Source organism: Cygnus atratus, chromosome 8, assembly GCF_013377495.2.
Source record: "Cygnus atratus isolate AKBS03 ecotype Queensland, Australia chromosome 8, CAtr_DNAZoo_HiC_assembly, whole genome shotgun sequence".
NCBI classification, from domain to species: domain Eukaryota; kingdom Metazoa; phylum Chordata; class Aves; order Anseriformes; family Anatidae; genus Cygnus; species Cygnus atratus.
In genome coordinates this window covers 20776181-20796943 of record NC_066369.1, presented here as the reverse complement: position 1 = coordinate 20796943, position 20763 = coordinate 20776181, and the positions used below count along the sequence as shown (strand labels likewise).

General features: G+C 37.0%; 1 protein-coding gene and 1 long non-coding RNA gene across 3 annotated transcripts in view; both read right to left on the bottom strand.

Annotated features, from left to right (window-relative positions):
• Positions 1-494: 494 nt before the first annotated feature.
• LOC126913401 (uncharacterized) lies at positions 495-4415 on the bottom strand. The gene is made up of 3 exons (XR_007708625.1): positions 4313-4415; positions 3502-3562; positions 495-624 (listed from the first exon to the last, which is right to left on the bottom strand). It is a non-coding gene; the product is annotated as an uncharacterized LOC126913401 (long non-coding RNA).
• Positions 4416-5139: 724 nt separating this feature from the next.
• Positions 5140-20763, bottom strand: part of PIGK (phosphatidylinositol glycan anchor biosynthesis class K) — a 72644-nt gene continuing 57020 nt past the window's right edge. For both annotated transcript variants that reach the window (XM_035538216.2, XM_050712421.1), the window contains one exon: positions 5140-6339. In XM_035538216.2, coding sequence (XP_035394109.1) covers positions 6223-6339 — 117 coding nt within the window. In that variant the 3' untranslated portion in view covers positions 5140-6222. The remainder of the gene's footprint in view (positions 6340-20763) is intronic.

Genomic DNA, 20763 nt, shown 5'->3' with positions numbered 1-20763 from the left:
TATAATTGCTCTGCATGACATCACATGGTATGGGACATCCCTTTGGCCAGTTTGGGTCAGCTCTCCTGGTTCTGTCCCCTCCCAGCTCCTGGTGAACCCCCAGCCTCCTCACTGGCAGGGCAGTGTGAGAAGCTTAAAAGTCCTTGGCTTAGTGTAAGCACAGCTCTGCAACAATTAAAACATCAGTATGTTATCAACATTATTCTCATCCTAAATCCAAAACACAGCACCATACCAGTTACTAGGAGGAAAATTAACTCTATCCTGGCCAAAACCAGGACACAAGGGCTAGACTCTATATAAATAAATAGATAAATAATAATTAAAAAAAATCCTGTATACAATGAACATTAATTTGTACACTGAAGCACAGTTACAGTCTTGCCACGCTCACAATATGCCCACTCAGACCAAAGGCATGTGCCAAGCAGCCACAAGATCTAACAGTAACTGCATTTTCATTTTACTGAAAGCAACGTCAAAGCACTTAGCTCAGATGGAGAGCAAAACTGGACCCTTTTTAACAGCCAAGGAAAGCCATCTTAATCATTTCTGATTTCTCAGAGCAGATTTATCTCCTTCAGGAGATGCTCAATGATATTTAAATCGGCCAGCTTCTTTACACTGCCAAGACAGACAACCATTAAGATAACATCAATAGCTTTTAGGACACCATATACTTCCTTAAGTATAGTGAAGATAAAGGGAATAATGCATATTTAGCAGGGTATAAGGTTTTAGAACTTTGCTGACTTCACTTTGGCGATTAGATCAGGCTAGAGCCTATTAGTTACAATCCAAACACGCATGATCCGAGTCTATTAATAGCAGAATGAATGAAATTCATAAGGAAAACATTTGTTGTGACTTTAAGGCAAGAGCGTAGGTTATGTTTGTATTTTAACAAATAGAGAAAAGCAGATAACATTTATAATCTCCCCTCCTTCCATCCTTGCTGTAGTCAAGTTGCACAAAATGCCAAAACTGGAAGACATTACTAGTATTCAATGTTCCTTTGTGTTGGACAAAACTGGAACATTTCTCACTACAGCATTTATTTTTTAATATGATTATATACATCTCTAGACAAGCAGTGTATGAAACACTAAAAGGCTATCCCTGATTGCTTCATTGCAAATCATATTGCAGAGAAGAAGCAGCTGTATAGTAATATGCAACAAAAGCAAATGCAGAAAAGCTTCTAAACAAACAAACAAACAAAATAGCAAAGATAGGAACTAGTCTGAAGGAGGTTATGCGTAAGAGCTCTACGAAATACTAAAATGCACTGCAACAATACTGACGATCCTGTTTATCATTCCTCTTGCATTAGAAAGATGAAGGGAGGGGAAGGTAAGGGGAACCTAATATCATCACAATTTAAGCCATAATATTTTGAGTTACAAACATAAGCTGGACAGGAAAACCAACACAAAAATAGTAAGGAGCTAACAAAAACCAAACAGCAGTATGTAATGCTTAGTGGTACTCTTCATTGGTAAATAAATAAATCAAAGCATTTGACAAAGGAAGTAAGTAACATTACATTAGAACCAAATGTAAAGAAAGCACGGAGCCTAAACTTAAAATGCCTGCTACATGCAAAACCAGTGGACCAAGTCAAACATTTAATATATGACAGCGTTATTCCAATAAGTCCATTTTCAAGCACAGAAGGAAATACACGTGCTATTTCAAATTAATCAGCTTTGACATAGGAACTTGTATGACATGCCATGAATCGCCCAAATAAAATAGCCTGGTTGCCTGGTCTCCACAGAGCTGTGTCACCAACGCTATGAATTAGCGAGCAGTGTGAAAAAAAATCATACCAAAAGAAAAAGCATCTTTGCTAGAGCTTTGCCAGCATTGCTGTTATTCTACAGAAACAGCCCATATCTGATGTAGCTTATTTTGTTCAAGGTACTCCTGTAAACAATGCTACCAAGTAACTTCTGCTGGTACAATCCACATCTCTAGTAAGCCTGTTAACAAAAAAGACATGGCTGTATTGACAAGGCTTCAGTGTGCTGTATGTATATACATATGGAACGTCAACAACAATCTAAAACTTGAGGGGGAAGAAGACGCAATACAATTGAACATTAAGAGAAGTATGTCCTCAGAAACTTTGAACTGAAACCTTAAACACTATCAATTCAATCACTGAATAAGGCAGAAATCCTCATTGAGTAGAAAAGGTAACTTATTTTAAATAACTTGCAAGTGAAATTAGTGCTAGAAAATGCTGATTTCAGAGCACATTACACAGCATATACAAGTTTTCACACAAAACACCCACACTTTGAAGATGCATTTCCCCATATATAGCATGTTATTTTAAAAAGTTAATGGAAAGAGGTAAAGTAGAGATAACAGTGGAGTACACACAGCAGAAGTTATCTTCCACAAGAAACATCTCCCCCTTTTTTATTAAAAAAAGAAAAAAAAAAAAAACCCTGCTTTTTAACACTCAAAAAATGCAAAAAATCTATTATGCTCATTATTGTAAAGAACTAGTTACGGTGGACAAGACGCTTTCATTATATACACTATTTTCTGTAGTTCATAACTTTATGGATTAGTTAGTGTCCTGGGTGACATATTTTATGCTTGTCCTCAGTCCAAAGGTGAATTAGTCCAGAAAGCATAATAAAAGTCAAACAGGTCTCACAGAGCTCTCTGACAGACAAAGCTGGAAGATCTATACACAGGGACACTTGAGTTTTGTGATGATCCCAGGCTTTGTCCCAGAATTGTTCCATATACAACACTTCCCTGTCCTTATCACTATGCACATTCTCTCTATGCATGATAAGTTCATAGCTGAATCTGGTCTTAGCTCTTTCACAAATCACTGGCTTAGTACTACATACAACTCAGCCCTGCTTTAACATTTACCGATCCCCATTTGAAGGGGCATTAGACCATGAGATCTATTCACTTTCAGTACGTTTCCAGGATGTGGTACCAGAGAACAGAAATCCCTGACTGCTGAAAGAAGAGATGGAAATGGACTCAATTTGCAGACACTCAGCAACAGAATTAGAACCAGATTACATTTGTTTTCCTTTAGTCAATAATGGAGACCAGCCTTTAGGGAAAGGAGGGGCAGGAAAAACGGACAAAAACCAGGCCAATCTCTAGAGAAGAGACATACTCTCGTGAAGACACTTTTTATGAGTCTGTGATCTTTGCCTGTAGTAGAAAGACAGCATTTCATGGCAATATTCAGATAAAAAATATAAGTGTTTGGCTGGCACAGACAAATCAAATGCTGATCATCTCATCACTGCTCAGGCTTCCTTCTCCAGTGATTTCTGCGGGGATCTCGCTTTTCAATCTGTCACAGAAGTATGGCTTACAGTTGTGCATTTATGTAAATGTTTGGGCATGGTCAAACAAAACCGTTCTCAAATGTATACAGCATTTTAAAGACAATTTAGAAATCAAATGAAGTGCAGAGGCATGAGAGTGTGTATAAACCTACTGTTAACTTACCATTTCTCCAGTTGAATAATGGCAATGCATTTCAACACATGATTCTGAAAGAGCTGAAAAACTGAAATGAAACCACTATTTTAAATTTTTATCTGCCTCTAGTGTTCTAAACAATGCCTACAAAACCCATTGCAAGACACATCAATGCAGTTACATAGTACAAGATGCAGACATGCATGTACAAAATCCTGCAAGCATGGGCATGCTTGGTTCACAGACCTTTCTATGTAGACCCACACAATGCTGAAATTAATTCTGCTCTATAACTTTCTATGCAAGGAAAAATAAAGGAACTGCCATCTGGCTTGTTTTCTGGATTCTATTAAAAAGATCATCTGTGCACAACGCAGAAAGCATCTACACTGCACAAGCATACTTTCTGGCCTGAAAAGCACACATGGTGTTTAAGAATGTCCTGGTTTGTTCCCAGAGCCCGCATCCCAAACTGTGTTTGAAGGGCTGTCAGGGAAAAAGATTACTAACTTAAAGCAAATAAATAAATAATTGCACAAAACACATTTACAGACAATTCTGAGACATTTCTGAGGTTGCTTTCAGGCTATAACTGCTCAAGGAATAAAAGTTACCATAGTATAGAAAATACTGTCATACATGTAGCACAGACAACTTTACGGTTTCTCTGAGAGCTATCTATTTCAACTCCTTACTTTGTGCTTATAAAAATGCTAGAAATGCCCAAACCATAGCTTGATGCATTTCAGTCTAATTGTTGTTCTTGCTTCAATTTAATCACCTTCACAGGCATATTTACTGAGTGCTTCTATTCATAAATAGCATTTTAATAACCAACCTAATTGCCTCCTTTTCCCCAAGCAGATAATCTTTTAAAAATACAGTAACCGCGGTATCTTCTGCTACTTGCAAAATTCAGCTGAGTTCTGTTGATCTTTCTACCTATTGCATCCTGGACAAGGTGGCTGGAAAGAGGGAAAGAGAAATTGAGTAAGGTCAGAGGAGTCTGAGTAAGTGTAATTGCAGCTGAAGTAAGGCAGAAAGCTCAATCAATTTCACTTTAGCCATCTTTAAGTATGTGATAAAACTTAGCTTACATAAACTTACATAAAGCATGTACAAAACTTTTAAGTATTACAAAACTTACATAAAATGTGTGATTAAAAATACTCATTAAAATACAAAAAAAAAAGAGTATCAAAGGCTGGATTAAAAAAATTAAATGTAAGCAAATCCTCTAAGAACAAGTTCTGTAGAATTCATTTCTATAAAGCATCTATACATTTCTATACAATGTCTCTGCATTCCTATTAGTCTGTCTACAACAGATCTTAGTTGATTATTGCATTAGAAATAGCTGAGAAAGATAAAATTTTACACATTTTAAGAAGTCACCCTTGTATTAGGTGAATTTACTGCCTGTGAAAAATGCTGTCCAAAACAAACATACACATCATACACACACAGCTCTCTGACAAGGCCACTAACCCTAACTCAAGGCTATGATGCCACAGTCAATCTGAAAGAGAACAAAAAGGAAAAAACAATAAAAATGTATAAGCACTGAGATTTGTATGTTCTGAGCAATAGGAAAATGCTCAATACCATATACTAAGACAACACTATTGCCTCTGATATAACGTGCAATTACAGGTAACTCCTAGAGACTTTAGACCATGTATGCATCAGCTTTATTATGATCAGGATAGAGAACAGACTCCAAAAGCACACCGCAAGAGCATCACCTAGTTGACAACCTCATTGTTTCCATACATGCAGAAATTTGTTCTCTTCTCTATTATCGGTATGCATTCATCATTACACATCCAAGAAGAACAAATCAATATGCCAGAAAAGAATTTACAAGACCTAAACAATAAACCTCATTTCCAAGTGCTCAGACATTACAGAATACAGTAGTACAACTGATAACATTTTTCATCCTGATGCTAGAGTCAGTTTTGCTCTGTGCAAAAATCCAGTGCAAAAAACCCTGAAAGAGGCCAACTCTGGATCATACAGAGTGTAAAGACATCTATAAAGGGTTCCTAATGGACATGGTGTAGTTGCAGTTTCACCCTTTTCAGCATTTTATGAAGTAGTTTCAGTGAGGTTATCATGTATTTTTGTTTCACTTTCACCAGTTCATAGAATCCTAAATCCAAAATTGCCTAAAGGTGAAAGGACTGTTCTTAGGGTTGTATTTAACAGAGCAGGAAAAAAAAAATCAATATCTTTCTAGAGTATTTCTTGTATTTTTTGTTTTTCTGAAGAAAGGTTTCAATACATCATGCTAAAGTCTGCAAAGTGGATTAAGCTTTTATTGATAAAATGACATCCTAAATAATGTTCTGCAAACTGTCTAGTTCTTCAGTGATAGGATGACTCTTTTAAGATTTACTTATAAGTATGGGGGAACGAATTTGCCCGTTCACATTTCATAGTCAACCTTAGAAATTCTGTTAAGATATTTAAGTCCCCTTCTTTTTAAATTTAACTGGAAAGATAAGCTCAAAAAAGCATTAAAATATGCTTAAAACAAACTTAAAAAAATGTCTCATTTTATAACCACCTGTGAGACTCTTTTCAGAAAAAGGAAGAGAAGACATAACTTCAAAAAAACATTTGAAGTGAGATTGCAACACTGTTTTCGCTACAACCATAATACACATACAGGGAACTCAAATGACACCAGGGAATCCAAAGAAGCAGTCAACGCAAAGAAGCAGTCATCTTGCTTGCTCAGATTCAGAAGATGTGTTTCATGTGCTTGATTCCATATGTTTTGAAGAAAACCATGATAATCAATGCCCAGAGTCCTAGAATAAATCCTCCAGGAGGATGCCAGTCCTTTTGTTTTGGCTTCTGAAAAAAAGAACAAACAAGGAGAGAAAAACAAAGATTTCATACTTAGTCTCCATATTAAACAGGCACAGTGTTTTATCAAGTGCAAAAAAAGTAAAACTCCTGGCAGCAGAGAAAAACACCATTAAGCTGCATTTCTTCATACAGAGGAAGCATCTTTCTTCTTGATGTGGTGTAAATGCTGATGGGAAGAGAGTGGATGCTCAAGCAGGGAGGTTAAATACCACAAAAGGCCACTACAGCTGTGCCCATGATGCTACTCTGATGGTGCACATCGGCATTGTGGGACATGTTTAAACTCACTTCTTTGGACAGAATTTCTCATATCTGGTTTCATGTTAATACAAGAGAAGAATTTTACGAGTATGAAAAACAGTTCCTGCAAGTGAAAACATGAGAGAGAAGAGAAGGTATTGTTTTTCCACTACCCAGAATGTTTTCTACAGCTCCTTCTGTATTCAGAATTTTTTAAATAAACAGATATCTAAACATATAAAAAGCTATGATTCATTATTAAAGGAATATCGTAACACAAAATAGGATTGTTTTTAATGTCAATCACATTTCCCAGAGGCCTCACTGAGTCTAACTGCTTTTCCTTAATGTAGAAATGTATTCTGCAATTCAAATACCTGCCCCTTCAACAATTTTTTCATCTTCAGTAAGAAGAAATTCACTGCAATCTGTTAAGGCTTTTTCTATCACACACTTAACAGTAAGGCGAGATAAAACTCATCTGTCCCCTTCTTCCTCTTCTCATATTGACAAAACTTTCAGATACTCCATATTCTGTGAGAAATGGATTCTGGGAGATAGATCTTGGGGCATGCAGCAGCTCTAAGGCTAAGCAGCAAGGTGAATCTGTATGAACACAAAATTTTAGTTAAGAATATCATGACAAAAGTATAAGAATTACAGTATTTAGAGGTATAATTCAGTCCCTCATGCCTATGTCAACTCTTGCTTCAGCAGTTATGCTTTACAGGTCTGCTTTGCAGACAGAAGTGATTTGCTTTTACAATAATAAATACTGTACTTTCTGACTTTTTTATTCCTGCCTTGCTGAATGATTTGCTCTATTCTGTCCTCATACAGAATGAGGCACAAGGGGCACACCGAGTATTTTAGCTTTGTTGCATTTAAGTCAAATTTAAAATTCTCTTTCAGCCATGTGAATAACTTAAAAAAGATGGTACTGTTTCAATTTCTGCATGTATCTGCTTATAAAAGCCTGCCTTGCTGTTCTCCACTAAACACACCAAGTGGCTGGTGAACTTTAAGGCAATAAGGAACTGTTTGCAGCATCTGTTGTTTCAAAACAGCTTTTCTATCAACAAAAAAACAGTATTTCTGGATTTTCAGCTCCCATTCTCTAAGCGACATAGTTACAGCTTTAATTTTTTAGCATAAGTACCATGATTGCACTTGAAAGTGGAACAAGAGCTATGTCCCCCAAGACATCCAAAGAAGCTGATACCCAGAAATATTAATGATTTTTTGTTTCCTCTGATACTGGAATCACAGAAGAAGCATTATAATTTATATTAGTAACATACCAAAGATGGTATATATATGCACGCAAACCACTCAATTTCCTAAGAAGCAACCATCAGCTGCAATGGACGTGATATTGGTAATTTGCCACCTCACTGATTTCACAACCAGCCATCTCCATATAAAGATCTCAGGAAATCGACTCTGAACGTTCAAAAAGGCTGCCAGCACACCTCACTTCTGAAAATAACAGCACATGACACTTCTCCACACAGAGGAACTTTCTTGTTTAAATCCTCCTAATTAACCCATAACTTCGTATGCATATTGCAGTGCCCGTTTCATCAATCTCTTTGTACTATCAATCTTTCCTTTCTTGGATCTCAGACAAATTCCTTACCACAAAGTGGCATCTGACCCTTCTAGACAAATGACTTCAATTTGCAGTCAGTGACACTAAAAGCCTCTCTCTCCTATTTTGTATAGGACACGTAATTTAATTTCTTTAAAGAATTTATATGAATAAATATTTATAAGGTGATCTATGAGTATGGTTTTCCATTTTGTCATGCCATGTATTTAAAGCTCCTCCATGAAATTCCACAAGGAAACAAAGGCCAGTGCAGTAATGTCTCTACACTGAGATATCAAGGACATAAAAATTACCAGCTTAAAGCCAGCGTTAAATTCTGAAAGATATATTACTGTTAAAAGCATGAAGGTACCACAAAAAATATTTGAGGCTATACAAGAGCTACATACTTGGCCATCTTAAAAATAAATTATCTTAACAAAAAAGATCCACAGACCTGGAAACTGGAATCTACATGTAAATATTAAACCACAATAAAAGGGCAGAGAGATGCAACTCTACTGTACATCTGGAAGTCAATAGTGAGGTTAATTGTGCACAAAATTATATAGAAATATGCAAGTATTTTACACTGGGGACATACAAACATCAAAGCTTTCTGAATGCCTAAAATGAGATTACACAGATTCACATCTAAACCTTTAAAGTATACCTGTAAGTGCTGAAAGAAGCAGGTTTCTTTAAATTAACTTCATCATAGATTCCCAAGAAAGTTCATCATTGACGTAAAAATGTAATTAAGCATGACAAGCTTTTGACTTGACAAATTCATCCATTTAAAATCATAACAAATGTTACATAGAAAACTTCAGTAACACATCTCTGTCCAGCTGGGCACATCAGCTAAGCACCAGGGTTCCTTTAGGAAAAGCTGCCTGTCACACCTGTGAATCGCACCCCTCTGGATTTAGGATGGAGCCCCTGCTTCTGGAAGTTAATGTCAGGGAACTGTACTTGTAACATATGCTGCCAGAGCTTTCGGCCAGCACAGCTGTAACAGCTCACCCAGCAATTCTTCCCTCTTGGCGCAGCTGTGTCAATGCCAAAAGCAATTCCTGCACACCTGTGTGGGCTTGGAAGGGTGGAATCACACCCAGCAGGCACAGCACCGCCTGAGGTGATTCACCCTGAAGTCAGAGGCCAGGCCGGGATGGCCTCCTGCAGAGCACAGGCGAGCCTCTGCAGGGAGGCTGCCTGGTGCAGAAACTTCTTCACCTATAGAATTTTTCTCAGGAGGGCGGGGAAACATCACTGAGATGTCTCCTAGTGGGAAAAGCTATTAAAATCAGAAGTATTTCAATAGCGAATGGAAAGGTTTCCTATTTTACCTGCACATACTGGAAACAGATTTAGAAAAGATGGTTTATTTCTATGCTTATACCAGTTCTGTGGCCATAAGCAATCCCTAGATAAACTGGCCCTTTGTATCACTTTTAGGATTGATCAGAAAGCATTAGTGAATACAAAGTTTCTCCCAGATTCCTAAAAATAAAAATAATAATAAAAAAAAAATCAGTACTTATCACATGAACAGGGCCTAATTCAGGGTCTTATTCCAGTAAATTTCTGTGAAAGGCAATTTTTGAAATTCAGGCATTTTCTCACTTGTGATAAATTGCTAAATATGGACAAAAAATATTAAGTGTTGCAGTATTTAAATTTGCAATTAGTTATATAGCTTTATGGTGCCTAAATTGATGTCAGAATGTGTATGATTGAAAGACTACAGACTAGTTGCAGTACTTACAAATTATGCATAACTCTTATTTGGGACTGATCTGGAGGAGCAGAGGCAGTAGCTTTTTGACTCATTCTGAATTTCACTATAGCAGAACACACATAAGAACTTTGCTAAGTACTGCTTATATAATTGACATATTTAGGTTTTGTGATTTATGGTAAAATACAACCCCATTATAAACGCCCTCTTTCCCCCTACAATAATAGCTGTAACACACAGGTGAAATACACATACAAAATGGTACAATGCGTCATGAACAAATGCATTTAGCAGCTTAAGGGCTAGTCATTATTGAGTTGCTGGAGATCCCAAATTAAAAAGATAGGTAGCTAAGCAACAGCAAGCTTCCTCCTGTGAACAGTTTTCTGCTGTACTCTCTCTAGTTCTGGTAGACTCATTATTCTGCAGAACTTAAGAAACAGTTAACAGAAAGTTGCTCCAAGTACTGTAATTAAGGAGAGGATAAAGCAGTGTATTTTCAAACTGGATGGGTCTACAGAGACCATAATGGAAAGTATCCAAGAGTTTCAGTGAAGGTGTTTCATAAAACATACAGTACTTGTTATTGCAATTAAAATGAGTTTTATGCAAGAAATAAAAAGTATTAAAGCTGAAGTAGTAATTAGATTAAGAATGGTCTAATTTTAAAATGTCACATCAGAACAGAAACAAGATTTTAAACATCACGTATTAACATTTCACATGGAAAACACTATGATAAATATCATTATAATCCAACCCTCCAGTCCTCTTCCAGCAGAACTCCCCTTTGTGCCGGTGTCCTGAATAAGGATAAGAATATTGGTACAGAAAGCTTTGAGTTAAACTCAGAATCCAGAAAAAGCAATGCACACAGTATAAACGTAGCAGCATTACAGTCAGGAATGTAGAAATTCCCAAGCAGGAAAGAGGTCAATTCTTCAGTCTACACCAACATCTTATTCCACACAGGGCTTCAGGAAAGGATGCAAAACCTTAAAAATCAATACGTACAAAAGCTTTCCTACAGGGGATGTTCTAACGCAACCTGAGACAGGTGGTGTGCGTTTGTATCACAGAAGTGCAAAATATCCATATGTAATCACACAAAAATCAAAAGTTACAAGTTCTGTATTCCAATGAGTCCGTTAAAGTGGCAGCTATCATATTTCAGATTAATCCCTGCTTAATTCTCTCTGGAATTTCACAGTGCTCTAGGCCCATTTTGGTCTATTTATTGCAGCGGACATGATATAAAATATCACTTAGGATCCTGGGGCTTTCTGGCAGACAGCAGCTTGGGGAAGTCCTGTGCATATCTCTCTGTGGATTTATCCACCTCTAGAAGTCTTAGGGGTCAGCAAGCACTAGCAGAGAAGTGAAGCACAACTGCTGCTTGTCAGTGCAGTGCCCTGCATCATTATTAGGTCATTGGGGTGAATGTTACATGTTTTGGGGTGTAGATTTCCAAGATTATTTTCTTGATTATTCTCCATTTGAATGAACATTTCTTTCATTGCAATACTAAAGCTTTTATTTTTTGTTTCTCAAGATACCTATATTTATGGTAGGGTCTATGTTGAAAACCAGTATTCATACCTGAAAAAAGAAAAGATCCACATTTCAAAAAGGAGGTCTTTGAAATCCAAGACTAACCTCAGACCCAAGATCACCTACTTCTTATTTCAGAAAAAATAATAATATCTCAAACCAAAGGACAAGGAAACTATGGAAAAGCCAAATTCTACTAGGCAGGACCCCATGTCAACAGCACTTTATATATTTCTTAGAGGCACTCCGTAAGAATTTGGCTTTACTGACAATTTAAAATTGGGTAGTCATTTCAATTCTTATGAGAAAACACACAATAAAGTTTTATTTCAGAACAAATTTATGTGCATCACAAGTAAATCACGGCATAAAATACATCCTCAGAGCTTTTATTAGGAGTATGCACTTCTAATTTGTCGGTTACAGTTTTGATTTGTGGTCCTCACAGTGGGGTGGGGGAAATCAAATAATTCCAGCCATCTAGTAATAGTTTAATCCTCTTTTGTGCCCACAGCAAGATTAAAGTCATAAGAGAACTCCAGCCTAAGTGGTGCCTGTTAATCTGCAAAACAATTTAAAGCACACTTGTCTAATCTCCCAGTTTGTATTTATTAACCACAGTGCCATGATTACTGATATCTCCAATATTAATAAAATAGCGAAGAAAGTTCACTCATCAACATCAAAAACTCATGGAAGATATGGGGAAAAACAGCAGTTAAACTAAATTAATATGTCATTGCCAACAACTGCATTTTAAATATTTACGTTGAAAACTGTACAATCACCATAAAACAAATACTGCTATGATAGCTTTAGTTTTTCATTTCCTTCTAAAATACATAATCTGTAAGGGCTTCTTAGAAATGAACTTCTACTTCAATTATGGCTGCTCACTTATTATTTTCTACTTCCAGCGTTATCTCTCAGCATTACATAGCACTTTAAAGTGCTTTCAGTGTTTTAACAATTATTCATTAATCTTCCAACCTGTGACACAACACATAATATACTTCTTCTAATCACAGGGAGCTTTCCCAGCACCTGAGACCCTGTGCAGTTTAATTCCCATACAAGCGAGCACTCATATGAATGATGCCTGATTGGCAAACAGGGATCGTGCTATGGGGCTTCCAAACCAAGACGTGCGATTTGATAAAACCAAAGCTAACAAACACGGCTCTGTACTGGCAGTTCTAACAATGCATATCTATCTGCTACCGGCTGGCACAGCAGAGGTCTTAACTCTTCTGAGGTAAGAGGGCTCAGCTCTTACCTGCTCAGTTACTCAGCTGACACTCAAAATCATGCATATGCTCAAGGACAGAGACAAAAAAAGTCACAAGAAAAAGCTTTATATTTTATATTTATATATATATATATTTATATAAATCACATCTTTTTAGGATCTACTAGACAGATTGTTTTTCTGTTCATATTCATTCATACTCTTATATGAAGCCATGATCATGATCTTCATTAAAGATCACATCCAAGTCCACATCAAATACATGAATTACATTTGCAAACAGAGCTTCTTGCCAACTGAAGCACGCAAAAATAGATGAGCAGCATAATTAAACAGACTTGATATTCAAGAGTTGGCCACTGTTACTCTGAGAAGCATCCTTCTTTTCAAAAATGTTTTTACTTAATGTGAACAAGAAAAGGATTATTAGCAAAAACATGACTGAAGGCATTCAGCACACAATGCCATGACAATCCAAAGGATAAGGTTGTTGAGGTCCTTATATCAGAGGGGGTCAGAAAATGACAGAAATATGCACTAGCTGCCCACACCTCAGTGGAGGGAACCTCCAAAAATGACCCACCTGCTGCTACCCAGACTTTTGGTTAAGCAGACAGAAAAACCAGCTGCAAAATTTCAAAGGATTTGAAAAAGGTCTGTAGCGGCTCTAGTTGGATAAAATTTATTTTGTATTAACTAGAAAGGTATGAAGTGGGCCACCCTACTCTCACAACATTTTTGGAGCAGCATACACTGCCCATTTTCCCCTAGGAAAAGACTATCCTAAGGTCTTCTACAGGGCAAAGGTTGTTGCTACAAATACAGGGCCTAAAAACCATCGGGAGCAGAACCACAAGCAACCACTCAGCTCTGCAGCGGACAAGAGACCGCATGCGCCAGTGCAGGCTGCGGCCTGCTCCGTGTTGGGATGACCGCTCCACGTACTGGCCTCCTGCTGGGAAGTCTAACGTGGCTCTCCCACAGGGTCACTGCACCACACAGTGAGACCACTCAAGTACTTTTAAATCAATGTACTCTGAGGCAGGCTTTTTTTTCTTCTTAATCTCATAAAATTAATTGTATGCCTCAAACTTCCATTATGAAGTACAATTTTGTCACTCAAATTCAAATTAAGTTGTATCTGTTTACGTGGAGAAGCCATGACATTCTTAAATTATTTTGCTCTCCCTTCAAAGTAGTAGTGATGGTTCTAACCGCACATTTTTTTCTGGATATCCCATGAGTATCTATTCATTAATTTCCAGGTGGCAGGCTGTATTAACAACAGATGTTAGACAACATTAGATCTTTTACTCAATATGCCATATTGAGTACAAAATCTAATCAAACATCTTAACAGCTACATTTAAAGAAACTGGAATCCAAATAAATACTCCCTATTCATGTACTTTTTACTGCTCATTTTTAAATGTCTCCAGGATCTCTACAACTATAATTTAAAAAATTCTCCTTTGCCCTAAGCTGTGTGCGACATTATACCTGTGTGCAGTAGAGCTCCAGGTTTTTCTAACTTTGGCTTGCACAACTCAAAACTGCATTACATTTAAGAGGCAGACATGAGAAAAAATGAATGGAGGGAGAAGCAGGGCTGAGGCAAAAGGTGTCTGCACATATATATGAGCAAGATCAAATATAGCTGTGGTTTTACTGCAAAACATTTTCATTTTCGGTGAGAAATCAGGGTATTACAGCTGGTGCTGGATCTGTTTGGTCCCCACCACCACCCTGCTTTTAAAAGCAATTGTTCTATGCAGTAGTTTTGCACTTGCATGCCAGACAAGTATTCTCACCCAAGTTTATGTTGTATACACTCTCTCTGTGAGCAGAAAAAATGCAAAAGGAAAAAAAACCTATTCTGAAATATCAACCCAATAGTTTTGGCTATTCTAGCTGCTATACAACCTTGAAAACAAATCATAAAACATGGAAGCAATACAGGAACTTACTTAGTAGTTGCACATAATTAGACTAACACCAGAAAGCCATTTCTGTTACGCTTGATATGTCAAAGAACAAAGAGTCCCAGAGAGCAGATTCATTCCTGCAAAGAGTTTTTGTAGGCAGCTGCCATTAAGAATGACAGATTTATGGTATCATAAATATTCCGTTTTCCCCCATAACATTCGCATGACACCAGTTCATCAGTCAGATGCCACCTGGGGCTCAACAAAGTCCTGGAAGAATGAATGAGTATAGCTGACTATATATACTCCCCCAGACTAACACGTGTAGTATATACACTATCACCTTTCTGAAAGGGTAAGTCCTTTAAAAGGATAAAACCATGGATGATCTTATCTAATGGCAAACCTGTTCCACTTTAGCTGCCTACCACCTAAAGTGACCACTGGTTACTGCCCTACAGATGTCATGTACTGTAAATGTCCGATGTAAGTACTAAACATCTGATTGTCAGCCACATACTTGTAGGTGGGCTTTCAGCATTCCTTCCATACAATCCTCCTGGAAATATGCAATCACTTGAGTGTAAGAGTCAATGTGTGGGGAAAGGGTGTGAGGAGGAGAAAGCTGGCACTGGCAGGGTGCCACATGCAGATCAAGAAAGCTGGTCACTGAGGAGGTAGCTGCCTGCACGAAGCTGAATCGGATGCATACAAAGAATTTCCACAAGAACAATGAAACAGGATGCTATCTTGTCTGTTTAACAATATGAACACAACTCTTCCCATACTGGAGTCTTCACTCATTTACCCCTTCCACCCATTCTTAAAATGGAAATGATTTCATCGAATTTCAACTCTCTGAATTATTTAGGAAAACAGTTCCAGACAGAGCACTAGAGAACATTCTGCCAATATCTCTGTCCCTTGCCATTCATCAGTACTGTCAAAAGCTTCTGTGTTACATTGCCATGCTCCTCACAGCATGCTACCGAAGGGTAAACAAACTATAATTAACTTAACACAAAAAATCACAAAGAACACCTCACTAAGTTTACATGCTTAAATGGGATAAATATGTGAATATATTTGGAGCTAACAGTGCCGTCACCTGAGGAAAAATGTTCTGAGAAGTATCTAGTATCACAGACAGCACTACAAAATATGTCAGGCTAAAATTGATAACATTTATATTCTGTCCTTATCAATGTGAACTTATTGGTAACAGCTACTTTTTATTCTGCATGTGCTCAAAAGAAAAAATATAGCAGACATAAGAAAAAAATGGGAAACTGTTACTATTAATTTTACTATTCACTGAAATACCATTTAAATAAACACCGTCTATCAGAGAAACTTTCATGTGTAAGCAACACAAAAGCAATGATTAATAAAAACTATACAAGGTTATATGAGAAATTAAAGTGTTACAGAACACTGAACTGACAGCAGAAAGCTGAAATTAAATCTTCCATCTTAGACAACCTACTATAATGTACTTCAGTAATCTGTTTCACACAGAAAGGTCCTGATCCTGCTTGTATTTCGTGACAAGTAACACAGGTTACATCAAAGAATTTAGTCTTACACTAAAATTACACACGCTTCCACAAACACACACTAACGTTATTTCTATGCCCAGTGCAACCAGTATTAAGTAATGAAATAAGCAATACATACCAACAAATACTTTTCCTTTTGCCTAAGGATCTAAAAACATCCGCTCCTTCCCCTCCACTCCATGCACACAGATATGCATGCACTTGGCTCCATTATTCTGGCATTATTATTCAAGCGACACAAACACAAAACACCAGAAACCCGTAAAATGCCAGAAGAAAAATGCCAGCAGCCAGAAGCGATGCTGACCTGCTACCTCATCACACAAACTGCAGGACCACATTGGGCTTCTAGTTGGGCAGTTGCCATTCACAGTTCTGGGGGAAAGGAAGAAGAGCTAAGGAAGATTCAGACCGCTCCTAATGTCCACAGTAAGAGAAACTGAATGTGGGTTCTGACAAAAGCCATTCAGCAGCATTAGGAAAAGCTCTCAAGAAGATACCTCATCCCTGTAATACAGCAGATCCCACTTTTTTCACCAGTTTCTACTGCAGACACGGCCAGAAAAATTCAAAACCAGTTGGTCATAACTGGGAATGCCAATGGTAGCTCTTTCATAGCCCAGAGAGGCTTTTGCAGAAAAAATAGCTCCAGGGTAGGAAAGATACCTTTTCTCTGCATATAAAAATGGAAGTCTTACCTCATCAGCAATCACTTAGGAATATTGCTTACTTTCACATTTGCCAGTAAGTCTTATTCCAAATCCAAAGCTTGTTCCACCAAAAACACCTCCTCTGGAACAGTAAAACTGGTCACCAAAATGAAAGCAATTCTGGAATAATATTTCTTCCGTTAAATACCGTGTTTACTAAAAGAAAAAGTGATTTAATTTACCTTTTGAAGGTTTTGATAAATCAGTTTTCCTTTCATTATGGAAGCCCTAAAGCTTGTTTAGTTCAAACATAATTTTTAAAGTACAACTCTAGCATTTTATAGGTATTATGATATAGAAAAAAATTGATAATTTTTTAATTCAAAAAAGATTAATAAAACAAATGCATCAGTAGCTCTGCATTCCATGACATTTTCAGCTTCTTTAAAAGAATTGGTATTTACATTAAAAGACAATTAATAAAGTTACTGAAGTAATATTTTTTCATGTAGACCTTTACTGCTACCATTTACTCTGATAGTAATGAAGATAGTCTCTACAACCTCCAAATTCTTTTACATTTTCTTACTAAGGTTTTTTTGTGGTTTAGCTATCTTTATCTAATATCGATATTTAGTTCTTGGATGTAATTAAGAACAGGGGAACCATTCTTAGACTATTTCAGTCCATTAGGCAGATTTTCTCAGTATGATATGAAAAATATCAACTACTTAATTAGCACACCTACTTCTCCCAGGCCTCTAAGTGCACCTAAGCTACGCTTTATGATGGCCCAAGGAAAGAAAAAAAGAGAGAGAGAAACCACAGAACATCAATTATGCCTCTACTCAATTGTACAACTATTTTAAAATGTGTGAACAGTTAAGACAAAATTGAAAAATTACCATAATAGGCTTTTGACACTTCCCTGCTTAAGCAAAAATTAATTCTAACTCCCTGTTTTTATGCAAAGCCTTTATAATTTCTCTAATCTCGAGTTCCCATGAGAGGGAACACAATACTTTCAAGTACAAGAGTGTGAGGCTTGGCATCTTCTCTTTTTAGTTATGCAGTTTATTTGATGGAAGTCTAAACCACTAAGCCTCCCTTTGTGTTTAATATAAGCCATCCTCAGTGGCAATACAAGTTAATTTAAGTGAAATGAAGTTTTAGGAAGAATGAATTCTCTTGCACAGAAAGCTTCACTAAAACAAAGCTTTTTTAAATGCAGCATCTGTTTCCTGAATCGCTCTAGAACCTGTAATAAAAATAAACTAAAAGCAGCAAAATTTCTAAAAGCTACTACTTCTTGTGAATATCATAAATGTAAAACCCAGTCTAATGGAACAACTTATTTATCATTTTCCTGTATGTTTTTCAGTTTCATCTTGTAGCAAGTATGAACAAGCTTTAACAGTGCAATGAATTAGCATGTTCTAAGCATAAGATATTAAGCACCTTCCATTTTGTTAGCAGTGATTAATATTATCATACTTACTGCTTATGTTACAAAAGTAAATCAGATATATTGCTGGTGTACACTTCCAGATGCAATAAGGTATATGGATCACATATTAAATTCACAGAGTTAATTCATACATTTCTTTGCCCCCCACCACAGCTTATATATTTGTACATCAGATACTACGCTGCAGCAGCACATGGTGTGTTATGAAGCCTACAAACCTATTAAGGTCACAGAAAGCTTGTGCATATATTCAGCCTATTCCCATGTGAGTCAGAAGTATATTATTTGCATACCATTATGCTCTGAAAACCTATTCAGTTATCCCCACTGGAGACAACTCACCACAGTGACCTAAATAGTATTCACTTTTCCAATATTTGAAGGAATGGCAAATAAATGGGGCTCGGCGCAGACAAATCCAAAAAGACTCAGAACATCTAAGAATCCAGGCTTATGAATGACAAATGCAAATGAACGCAGACCGGTGTATCACAAAAATTCTCATGGAAGCAAAGAATGATGAAAAAAGTAAATTATATGCTTAATAGAGGACTATGCTGAGGACTTAATAGAGGACAATGCTGAGACTGAAAACGACCGGAGAGATAATTTTTGCAAAAAAGCTCTAACATTACCCAAGCTTATTACAACCACAAAGGAGAGAAAAGAGTCTCAAATCACAGAACTCACTTAAAAATTACCTCCCTCCACTTTCAGCAACAGCAGCAGTTCTAACATCAGCTGCTTAAGATAGCTATTGATATTTTATCTATAGCACTGTGCAACAATTCACATGATGTTAGTAATTGAGCCCCCTGGGACACATACATATTGCTTCTTCCATAACAGCTGCAATATCGTGCATACTTTCCCTAATCACATACCTGTACTAACATGCAGTAATTGTCCTCTTAATTTATACTCCCTTTATAATTACAGTATTTTGATTAAACGTCTAACAACCTCTACTCACTCACTTTTTCTAGTCATTCTTCCAGATCTCAGCATAGCCACAACAAAGGGAGAATATAAACAAACTATGTATGGACTTTGTGCAGAAAGTCAGAAGAGATTAACATAATGGTCCTTTATGGCCTTGGTATACAAATCAGAATCTCTCATTGTTAACCTTATTTTGCTTTTTACCAACATGCTATGTGAAGTTTACTTTAAGCTGTAAGCATTTTTGAACCTGTCTCTTGTGTAAAGCTCTAAGCATATCTACAGCACATTACAAACAATAACCACTGTCTTAAAATCACAGCTGTGACCAGGCTGTAAAATGCAACAAAAGGCTATCACTGCATGACCAACTGAAAGCCAAGATAAAAGTATATAAGGTATGCCAATATTATATATTGAAAGGTTGTGCATACAGGATTTTGAAGCACATGGCTGATTCAGCTGGAAAAAATGATGTTAGTTATTTTTCCAAATATAAGAAATGTAACAGTTCTTACAGTTCATAGTCACACAGCTACTAATGACCCTCCAAATGCAGTGACTTAAAGTTCTGATGAATAAACTACAAAGATGCATAGCACTCTCTAAAGCCTGACATGTTACAGTCACTTCCTGAACCTCTTCCTTCATTTTAAAACTTAGATAATGTCTATTAAAAACAAATTATTTCAGGGATTGTCTTAAAGAAGCCGCACCTCCAACATGGTATCTGTAACAATTATAGCTACTTTAGTGTGTGGGTATCTTTTCATATATTTTTAATAGTACTTCTGACAGTTCTGTATGCTGGTGGGTATGCAAGTCATGTCCCATAAGCCCCATACATTAAATGGATGACATGACATTCACATATAATGCCTCATGTTACCAGTATTCTCAAGGGCAAACCATGCACTCCCATGAAAGGTTTCAACTTATTTCCATGTTTACCTTCCACAGTAACAATTTGGTTTCACTCCCTTTCACTTGCTCATGAGAAATTCAAACAAACATTTTCATTTGATAAAACATATGTTTTAACCATTTTGGCTTATACTGCCTATTGTAGCTGGCTTCAGAAATTCTGTATTCACATAACAAACCAGGCTGAACTGACCTTTTTTTTTTAAATGCTCCCCCTTTTTAATTGTCTTTTTTTAATCAGTAGTTTAGAGCTCACTGTTGTGCTTACGTTGTTGTGGCAGTGCAAGGGAGAGCACAGGACTCAGTAAGATGAATGGCGGAGAGAGCAAAATGTGGCCACGTAAGGGGCATCCCTAGCTAAATTACTCCAACCTGCCCATCAATTCAACCTCCCAGCTCATGCCAAAGAAGAATGAAGATACAACACCGATCTGTAAATGTACAGCTTTCCAGAGATCAGGGACACAGGGAAAAATTACATGACCTCAGAAAGCGAAACAGTTCAGCAGTTTGCTACTATACTTCTTTGTCCAAACTGCAGGATCTGTGCAGCCTAAACCAGCCCATCT